This window comes from Ruditapes philippinarum, unplaced genomic scaffold, assembly GCF_026571515.1.
Source record: "Ruditapes philippinarum isolate M1 unplaced genomic scaffold, ASM2657151v2 ctg886_1_1_1_1, whole genome shotgun sequence".
NCBI lineage: Eukaryota > Metazoa > Mollusca > Bivalvia > Venerida > Veneridae > Ruditapes > Ruditapes philippinarum.
In genome coordinates this window covers 164107-175434 of record NW_026864768.1, presented here as the reverse complement: position 1 = coordinate 175434, position 11328 = coordinate 164107, and the positions used below count along the sequence as shown (strand labels likewise).

The window sequence follows — 11328 nt, the reverse complement described above, 5'->3', positions numbered from 1 at the left end:
AAACAATGAATGCATAAAATACTTGTAACTTTATTCTTGTTTTTCATTAATAAAAGTCTCTGTTATTACACAATGTTGGCAATATTTTGAACAGACTATATGTGTGGTAAGTGTAAAGGTCGTGCCAAAACTGTTACAATATATTTCATTGGCTAACATAATTCATTGTTCCTAAAATTGAACCAATCAAAATACTCCTTTTATTACACACATCAGCATCTCCAAAATAGTAAACAAGAACTCAAAGACGTGGCAAAGCTCATGTTCAGAAGAACTGCGTCAATATTAGCAAACAATACCTATTATTTACACTGATCGCATCGAGGTATGATAGTTTACTTATATTTAACTACTTTTTCATATAAAATAGAAAGTAAAACGCTATAAATTATCTGATTATCTGTAAATAAAAGCTACTGTTTAGAAATTAGACTGGCTTTATTCTGTTATTGAGAAAAGTAAAGATAAGTCGTTTATTTTACAAAAGTATCAAAAATATGCTTAAAAATATCTAAGCCATCCTCCCAGCAGAGACTTTTATTGTTATGATCTATAAAGCTCCATGCTTCTATATATAGCAGGAACTTGAAATTCTATCAAGATTCAAATTTATAACCAATAATGGCAATATTACACGATAGTTAATATCCAAAAATAACCCCTATATAATGATATGATAGAATTTCCTGTGTAATGTCAGCCTACTATCTTTGGGTGCCCTAAATTCAACTAAACAACATCATTACTTGGATGTCAGAAAGTATTAGTTTGTTAAGAGATGTTTTTAAACATCAAAGTTAATGCCTAATTTCTTCAAAATAGAACACTTGGATCATTTGATATAGTGTATGACTATCAAATTAGCACTGTAAATGTTTAGGGTAACGAATCATGGCCTCCCGTGGATATACATGTATAAAGATTTAGTAGACCAATTATCATAGGAGAATAGCCATCCAGTTAGCTCAATAGGTAGAGCGTTGGACTGTGAATTGGGTGACCCCAGTTTGATTCCATGAAGGTGCAGGTCACTTTCTTTGTGATTGATCATGAAATCCTTTCTTTGGTCATTTGCACTGTACCTCTTCTCTCGCATGTACAGAAGTTTCAGTTCCTGCAAAAGTGAAGGCCTTTAATACTGGTAAACTGCTTGACAGCTTGCCCTCTGGTAGAATAATTTACATGTTTTTAAATTTTTTGGGCATTTTTAAAACTTCTTTAAAGTTTTGTCTATGATGTACAAATTGTAGATAACATGGCAGTGTACAATGAACATATTGGTAAATTTTCTTGTGTCAAGCATGGTCTCAGAAAATCTTGCAAAAATATTAACTCGACGGATAATAAATCCCTGATACAAATTATAAATGTACAACAGTACAGATTTTAAATTTTAAATGTATGGCATCATACAGCTTTCTCTCCATTTAAAAGTAGCTCTGTGGTACAATCAATTATGACCATAGCTTGGAGGTGCTTTGTCTGAAAAACTGTGTTTAATTGATCATTCCTTAATTTAATTGATTAATTGATTGATTGATGATGACCAAATTTCTTTGTCTTCATAGGTTTTGAATTAAACCAGTGATCTTCAGTATGGCTAGTCTCTACCAGACAGTGAAAGCATGTATCGTAAAGGTGAGTTCATTTATCAAGTAAAAATTGTTAAATCTAGAAATTTACAACCAGTGTTTTAAATACATGATTCAATTCAACTGTGAAAGGTTGGGCACTTACAACAAGGTGTCTTTTTTTGATAGAAGAAAACCATTGGCCTCTCTATATAGTTAGTTCAGTGTATATTTGGTATAATCTAGCTTATCTTTGGTATATACAAACTTCTACAGTTTAACTTTGTAGTGTGTTGCACTAATAAATGGTAAATATATTGAAAATATGTGAAACGCTTTGATCACTATTGTGAACAGTATATTGTGAATGGTAGTGCACTGCGTTTAACAGTTTGAGTTAACATCTGTTGAATTCAATGTTTTTAGTCCTTGTTTATCTTATGTGTTGGCTAGTGATTGTCTACATGTAAACACATTCTGGTCACTTAAAACCAGGAACAATGTTACTTCAAAATGCCTATCATAGTATGTCCATTTATTTAGTGATTGTATAGTCTAGTATTCTTCTTTTCTATGTATTGTAATTTTAAATTGCTCTCTGATTGTGTCACTAAATTCACCACATCACTTTTACTATTCTGAGTTCCTAACCTAGCAAGAAGCCAGTGACATAGTATTCTTTTATGTGAGGTAGTCTGCAGAAAGTCTGTGTGTTTTATGGTGTTTCTTGAAGTTGACATTGGAAAAGGGCAAATAACATCTTCCTCCACCAGTATTGCTTGTAGTAATTTGGTACAATTTTTTAACAATTCCATGCATTTGATTATGATAAAAATTTCAATTCCTCATGACGAATCTCAATCAAAGTAAGTAAATTCTCAATCAATAGTGCTTTCTGAATATGAAATGTCACATATTTATACAGGTACTGTTACTAAATCATCACTTTTATTTGCAGACACCACCATCAGAGCAAGTAGAGTTTGTTACTAAAGAAACAGAGGAAAGGGTAGATAACCCAGAGTTTGTGAAGGAAACTGATGCTCAAGATTTCTTATCCAATAAAAAAACAGATGAACAGTCAGGTATAATTGTTTATTCAAGTATAACCCCAAAAAAAGAATAAAGGAAAGAAAACTTGTTACTCATTTATCTATTCTATTGTTTTATCTGATGAATTGGAACAGAAATTTATTGAAAATACTCTTTACTGTAGCTCTTTCAGTAAGTAATATGGAGAATTAAGTTGGCAGTGGTAAAGGTATAAAATAGTTAATGATATAAAATACATGAGATTGTTCTGGTATAGAATATACAAAATAGTTCTGGTACAGAATATAATGGATAGTTCTAGTAAAGAGTACAGGTTTTGTTAACAGTCAATTTCTCTCCAGTTTGAATGATTAGTACTGTTCACTGTACCAGATTTTGAAAATGTATATCCAATGTGAAAAAATGTCAAATGAAAGATAACTGGTTGCATAGGTTTAAAGTAGTAATTTATGTACTTTTATAATGTATTGAACTATACTGTTGTCTGTCAAAATCATCATATGATTTTTGAAACAATTCCTTTTTAAACCCTTGATCTTCATTGATATAATGCTTAAAACATATCTGTTACTACTTCTAATTGCCAATTATGTAAGTTTTGAAGAATAATCTTTGATTGCAGAACAAAAAGCACAAGCAGGAGTGATATGGAGGGTGTCTAGTGGCCTTGGTTCTGGTTTATACAATGTTACAACAGGAGCTGTCGGCTATGGAGTGGGTAGTGTAAAATGGGTTGCTGGGAAAAGTTACGATGTTGGTACCGCAGTAGCAAGTCATGTAAAAGTGCCTTCAGTGCCGCTGCTGTCAAAGAAAAAAGATAAAAAGGAGTAGCATGATTTTGTTCATATGATAGTTTTGTAAGACTTGTTTTGATTGGTCAGTTTGTGATATATGATGAAATCCTGTATTCTTAAGCTCATTTAAATGGTGTGGTGCAATGTCTCGACAGAAAGTTAAAGCTGGACTACTTTTTATACAGAGACGATTATGAAGAATTGTGTTCATGGCTTTCTTGTTGCAGTAGTGGTAGTATGAAGTGGATACATTGAGCTGAATGTGCTAATTTGGACAGGGTGTTAGAATGGAGATGTGGTGTGATACGTCACCTGTTGATAAAATGTTGTAAAATTTACATGTTTGTGTTTAATGAAAACTTTAAGCATGTATTAGTTTTTATATGTACAAAAAATTGTTATGTTTGATATATTGTATGTGTTTGGAAAAAGCAATATGTTGTATACACATAAATATTAATATGGTGATCAACCAATCATTTCTCCCATTTGATCTGATTCAGCCAATAGGATAGGAGATATATTGTAAGGTTATATTTATGAAATGTCAAGAATTTATTTTTTAATTTTTTTTTTGTCACAGAAGTGATAATCATGTAATATGCATTTAAAGAATATTATAAAGTGTATTCCGGTGCTTTATTGTGTTATGAGGGCAGGGTTATATATTCAATGATTTCTCTTTTGGTATAATGAAACAAATAATAGTCGAAGTATTTGGAAAATCATTTTTTTAAAGTCTTTTTGTGATTGTTTAGGCAGAAAGTTTCAAATGGGTGGAGGTAAATTTTTATGTCAAGTCTTGGTACTGGAAGTTATTCAGGATTTAAAGACTCAACAAAAATCAGAGATATATTTTACAAAAATTATTATAAGGCATTGATAATACTTGATTGATGATTTTATTGTCAAATAAATTCATGCATTTGTCTTTTTAAGTTTAATGGTTAGAAGGAGTCAACAGTTTTCCATTTTAGTCAATGTATAGTATTTAAGTATATGTTATATTATATATAATTTTGTTCCTTTAACTGGTCACTTTTTTGTCATAAAGATGAGAATTAAAGTTTTTGTATGACAGGTATATTTTTTATGAAGTTATAAATGTATATGTTTTACAAATTATAAAGAATTTTCTTTGAATAAGTTGCTGTAGATAAATTAGGCTTGCTGGATTTAGTTTAACGTGGTAGTACAAATGCAAATTGTAATCATATCAAATTATAAGTTAACTTGTTGGTCGAATCCACTTTTTTCACTTAGAAATATTTTTATATTAGTAAAAATAGTATTCTATAATTATGTAGCAGTATTTTATTGTGTTATGTATTGTTTACACTTGTAGTGTGACCAGTATTTTAGAAAGAAAATATCTTCTTTTTTTTCATTCACAAGTAAAAATCAAAATTATCGAGAATATATTTTTTATTCAGGTAAAGAAACAAAAGAAAAATCAAAACATAAGGATATAGGAATAAACAAAATAATAGAAATTTGGGCAATGTTTTAGTTTACTATGTCTTACTGATGTTATGGTGAAAAAAATCTTGCTATTGTTTCTTTTTGTTTTGTTTTTTTAACTGAGTAAGTTTTGGAAATCATAAAAGGACAATCATGAAGTTAAACTGTTTCGGAATATCATGTCACACATATATGATGACCTGAAAGATATATATAGGAAGTGTGCTAGTCTGATTTGTTGTATTGAAGAAATCTGAAGACAAAAAAACAAAACAAAAAACAAAACGAAGGATTTTTTTTAAACTCATGAATAGGCTACACACCAAGTTAGTACAGATTCATTACATAACAACTAAAGCAGTATCAAGTACCATATATTGGAAACTTCATACAAGTGTGTTTGTTTGTTTATGTTGAAAGAAATTTTATTTTTTATTAGAAAACTGATATGTGTATAGTTAAAAGATTTATTTTTATACTAAACAATAGAAATTATCCATAACAGAGAGAAAAGAAGGCTATTTTAAATTTGTTTATTTGTTTTCACTTGATGATAATGTTAATGGCCAATGGCAAGGATTTTGCAGAGTTGCTGAATTAAAAACATGAAAGTATTAACAGAAACAGGTGTGCAATATTTTGAAATATGATTATATATGTATGTTCCCAATATGTCTTAATGCAATTTAGATAGAAATAATATCAGTATAAAGAAAGTATTCATAAACAGGCCTTAAATATGGTTAAAAAAAGAGAAATCATATCAGTGTCATTTATTGTATACTTCACTTCTAGTCAGGACTTGTAATACATGGAATTCTTGTTATGCAAATAAATAATCAAGAGAAATATTGCCTTGAAAGTATTAACGAAATAGGTATGCCATAAGTATTTATATTTACATCATATAGATTTTGTACCAAATATAAATATTTGATAATTATTATGTAATGAGTCCCCAGAAGTAACTAATCTTGTTGTTCTTACGATGCTATTGAAATGTTTTGATTCTCAACTTTATTTGTAAGTTTGTCTGAAAGGTTTAGACACATGATGTACCTGTATGTTCAACAGCTCAAAACAAAGAATTTTGTTTCATTTCTGTTTATTTAACTTTTATGTACATGTTGTATTAACATTTTGTCTTTTGTTCTTTATTGTTTTAAAAATTTTCTTTGTACATTTATATGTTTATTTTATTTACATTTTTTGTTGTTGATAATGATTATATGATTGCTTTAGTTCTGAATGAATGTATTTTCTTTTTTGTACAAATCTCATATAGTATTTAGTGTTGAGCTATGGTATCAGGCTAGACTGCGTTAATTTTTCGTTTACATAAATCAGTTTTTAAAGATGAATGAGTTCAATACAGAGAATTAGACCAATATCTAATTCTTTCATACAACATCTTTTTATTAAGCATTACAAATCTTTATATAGCTAGTATAGTTACAAAAAAAAAGAAAAATGTACAAAAAATGAGACATGAAATGTTGCATGATTTTTAGGTCAAATTGTATTGTCATCTTTTTTTCTTCAAACCATTTATAATATTGCAAAGTATAGAAAATTAGCAAGATTGTTACCTTGACTCTGCTGTGCCATGAAATATAGGGCAAGATTATACATTAATACATACTAGTCATTATTTAAATAGGTTAGGGATACTGTTGTTTTTTATTGAGAACAGCCAACAATTGTTTGTGTAAGTTTTGTATGTATGTGTAAAAGTGATTCCTTCAGTATTTTCATTTTATTTTCTTCAGACTCCCATTCTCATTTTTGTTCCTATTTTGTAACATTGATAATTGTGACTCACCTGTGCTTGAAAACATGTTAATTAACCCTTAAAGTGCTGGAACCAGTAAATGTAGATGACATTTGTTCTTTATTTAGAGAAATTGTCCTCATTGGCATGTTGGACACTGAATTATGCTTAATGGAGATATACATGATATTTCATTAAGCTTTATGTCATTTATAACATGTTAATCATTATGAAAACTCATAGCTAAAGTCAGTGAGATATATTTGATATCATTCATTTGTACAAATAAAAATAAGAGAAAGATGCAAATTTGTTTGATATCATAAACATGAAGTGCTTGTAAAATTATATCATATTTTTCATTGGCATTTCTTCTCTCTTGTACTGCCTATAAGTGTGGGAGATGTTTTTCAAAGCATCACTTTATAATGAGATATATTCTGTATTCACTCAAAACAGAGAAATGAGAAATATTTCTCCTGTGCATACTATCATAATTTCATTCTTACTTTTTCCACAGGCATTTGGCTCCTTTGATTGGTCTATTATGATTGTACACACAGTGACATACCCTCGTGTACTAATTGAGCCACGCCATGCGCAAAACCAACATAGTGGGTTTGCGACCATCATGGATCCAGACCAGCTTGCGCATCCGTGCAGTCTGATCAGGATCCATGCTGTTCGCTTACAAACCCTATTACAAGTAGAGAAACTGACAGCGAACAGCATGGATCCTGTTTCATATAATAAACTACAAACTGGAGCTAATTGCCTGTGCAACCTTCATGAAGAATGTAAACACTTAAGAAACATAAATGTTAAAATGTGATTAAACACTTAGTGCCAATATGTAATACAAGGTTGTATTTGAATGTTTTTAAATTTTTTGTTGTTGTATATTTTGTTTTCTTGTTATATCATTGTGTGAAACATTAGAGATTAAAGTAGTTCCATATTATTATGCCAATAGGAGAGATAGGTAATGTTATCTCAACAATTTCTTATTTTGTGAGATCAGTGATTTATATAATTCTTATTATTGATGTGAATTGTTTATTGTCAATAAAAAGATTTCAGTTATCTTCTTAACATGGATTTTCTTTGATATATAGCTTGCACTAAAGTTAAAATAAAGTGTTTAATTTTCAATAATTTTATTGCAAGTATTTCTTTTTTAATTCCTCTGTGTTAAAGATACTTTTATGATGTTTAAATCAGTATATTTTTTATGTTTTCAAGAAAGCATTAAAAAGAGTTTCCTACGAAGTTGATGAATAAAATCAGAAATTTTGTTGGCACTAATTTCATTTTTGTGTATTCTCAGGAGGAAAAGAACACTTTATTTCTATAAATTGTACTTACTGTACTTTTTAATGTTGATTTTTTTGTTCAGAGTATTAGAATGTTATCTTGAAAAGTAGTAAAGATGTTTAGTAAAGTATATGCAAGCACAAATTATTGTATGTATATTTTGAAGTAAACATGGTGAGTTTTGTCAAATAATTCAAACTTTTGCTATATGGATGTGCCTTCATGTATAATTATAAATTTAGGTCATTTAATTCTGTGTACAAGTTTTCTTGCCTCAAATTCTTACCTTAAATCTTATTGATTGTTTATGTTAAAAGTCTTTAAGCGGTCAAAATAATTTGAATTTTAATTACAAAAAAGGCTGTTAAGTTGAAATGTAGGAATAAATTTGATTTTATTTCTATAATCTATGTATTTTATGTTGCTAGTGGCTGATTTTGTGTTGGGGGACTTTAAATCAGCTGCCAAATCACAGTTGTGAGTGCAAATATGTCAGTATCTTCAGATTCTTTCTTGGAAATCTGTGGTTGTACTGTGGTGCCCTCGTGTCCCTGAAATAATGCACATAGGGCACCTGAGGTCTTCCTCCACCTGTTGTCACTTTTAACAATACAAAACAAAAATTGTTACTTTTAAATATGAATCTTATCTATTTCTGATTCCCAGATACAGAATCTCACTATAAAGAGATTTTTTTTAAATTTCATAACAGTGGTCAATTTTATTTTGAAAATTATTCATGGTGGATTGCAGTATTAAATGTTTTTGTAACATTAAAAAAAATCCACCTGAGATGTAAGCATGCAATTACTATATATGATATAAATTTACATGTTATAAATAGTATTTAAAACCCCGAAATAAGGACCATCTCTATATAATATTCATTCATATGAGTCATACAGACACAACATCATAAGGTCCTTATTTTTTACAATTTATTCATATGGATGTTATAATTTTTATATTTCGTTATTAATGAAAAATTTTTCAAAATAGTGTAACATGTTTAAAATTTCACTACTTATGTAAACAACCCTACTATATTTATTTAAAGTAATCACACTCCGTGAATAATTAGTTGTAAGAAAAGCTTAAATTTGACATTTTGATTTTGCAAATTGTATAAAAATCAAGATTTTTGCTATAATTCAAGTTATTTGAAAAGTAGTGTATTCTAGTGTTATAGTATATATAGTATTCTATTTTGATTATTTATGTGTCTTAATTTTATATAACATTGAAACTTCTATGTATTTTGAAGGATTTTGTGATAAATTTATTTTTAAATATAAAATCTGTCCAAGTTGCTTGCTGTTATAAGCTGATATAATCCTCCACATTTAAATCATCAATTCATATAGAAGACCATTTGTTTGTTGATAAGTGAATTCACTGATACTGATGATAACAACATTTTAATATGACCTTTTGATGATTATTACAATGATGATGAATATTAAAAAAGATTATTATCTTAAAATAAAACTAACAGTTAAGTCTTTTTATTTCTTTTAATCAATTGTTCATGTACTTTGTTGTTTAGATTCTGCCTCCATATTTATACTGTTCTGAATCTTACGCAGACAAATTTTGTATTGAAGATGACATACAATTGATATAAATAAATAATCATTGAACAGATACTCAAGTCAAAAGTGACATATTTTGAGATATAAAAGTAATTTACCCCGTTTGTTACTCATTTTTATAATAATCTCGTTTTTTGTAAGCACTAGACAATTAAGCATAAACAAATGAGCAGGTGCTCCGTTTAAAGATGGATTAAAAAATTGATTAAAAAACAAAACTTTGTCTGATTTTTAACTAATTTGGAAATTTTAACAACCCCCTTGAAATAACTACAGGGTGATCTGTTTCTGTATTATCTGGTTATCAGCACCATACAAGTAATTATGTTTTACCATATGATGATATATTTGATATCTTGCCATGAAGTGTCTTCCCTTTAATTAATTATTGCAATATACAAAATTTTGAATAGACATCTGAAATTTGTAATAATTACACTTGTATTTTGTAGAACATATGATTGTCATATATAGCAAATACTGGTACATGTACTTGTGTTGGGTATAGATTGTCTTACATATTGAATACATACAGCAAGTAATACACATGTACCGGTATGTTAAGTATGTATTATGCTAGACAGACACAATTTAGTAAAATTCTGTTATCTTTGTTGAAATCCAGACATATGTTTTATGCTTTGTAAATAATTTACATTATTGATTGATGAAATAAACTTTAAAAGCAATCAGTCTTGTTTTGAATTATTTCAAAAAGCTTAGTTTTGATTGCCCAACTAAATACTGTGATGGGGTGGTCTGTCTGTTATTGATGAGTAAGATCATAATCAACTTGGTCTACTTGAAGGTCTAGTCCAAAGAATTGTTGTATCGAAGTACGAGAACCATCCATTCATAACAAAATTATAACCAATTATAGCAAGTTATCCAAAATTTAAACATTTTACCTTTAATGTCAAGGTCATTTGTGAGTCAAGATCAAAGTTAACTCTGGTCTTCTTGAAGGGTTGTTGGGACCAAAGAAAGAGGACAATCCATTGGCAAGAAACAAAAAACAAGAGCCCGGTTTGAGCCGGGTGATGCTCCCCGAATAGGTTTTGGACACAAGAAAGTACACCTCTTGTAGTTTCAGAGTTATGTCCCTGGAAAAAGTTCAATAATTCCAAAATTAGGCAAGGCAGAGTTACTGTTCTTTGCACTGAACTTCTAATCAATGTGATCTATCAACCTACAAAGTTTCTCGATGATATCTCTTATGAGTTCCGAGTTATGTCCCTGACAACTTCAAAAAGTAAAAATAAACAAAGGGCAATAACTCCAGAATTAGGCAAGGCAGAGTTATGATTCTTGTGCACTGCACATCTACCCATTGAGATACATGTATATCTATCTACAAAGTTTCATGTTGATATCTCTTGTAGTTTTACAGCTATGTCCTGGACAAGATTTTTCTAAAAGGGGAGATAATTCAAAAATGAGGCTTAACAGAACTATGGTTCTTTCGCACTGCACCTCTACTCAATTAAATCTTTCTACCTACAATGTTTCATCTTGTTATCTCTTATAGTTTTAGAGTTATGTTCCGGACAAAGTTCAAAGTGTTAAAATTACCAAAGGGCAATAAATCCAAAATTAGGACAAAAAGAGTTATTGTTCTTATGCACTGCATATCTACCCATTGAGATCTATTCACCTACAAAGTTTCATGCTGATGTCTCTTATAGTTTTAGAGTCATGCCCCGGACAAGATTTTCAAACCGGGCAAAATAGAGTTATGGTTCTTTGACACTGCACTCCCCCTCAATGCCATC

At 29.5% G+C, this 11328-nt stretch overlaps 1 protein-coding gene across 1 annotated transcript; it reads left to right on the top strand.

Moving 5' to 3' along the window:
* The first annotated feature begins 179 nt into the window (after positions 1-179).
* LOC132726730 (transmembrane protein 263-like) lies at positions 180-10242 on the top strand. Its single transcript, XM_060712086.1, has 4 exons — positions 180-325; positions 1569-1638; positions 2530-2656; positions 3247-10242. The coding sequence occupies exons 2-4, from the start codon at positions 1597-1599 to the stop codon at positions 3453-3455; spliced, it is 378 nt and encodes a 125-aa protein (XP_060568069.1). The 5' UTR covers positions 180-325; positions 1569-1596; the 3' UTR covers positions 3456-10242.
* Positions 10243-11328: the final 1086 nt, after the last annotated feature.

What these genes read in the sequence shown, in the direction of transcription:
- LOC132726730 (XM_060712086.1), top strand. Translation starts at nt 1,597, where the DNA reads ATGGCTAGTCTCTACCAGACAGTGAAAGCATGTATCGTAAAG. An exon ending in TGAAAGCATGTATCGTAAAG is followed by an intron (nt 1,639 to 2,529) that starts GTGAGTTCATTT and finishes TTTTATTTGCAG; the next exon opens with ACACCACCATCAGAGCAAGT. An exon ending in AAAAACAGATGAACAGTCAG is followed by an intron (nt 2,657 to 3,246) that starts GTATAATTGTTT and finishes CTTTGATTGCAG; the next exon opens with AACAAAAAGCACAAGCAGGA.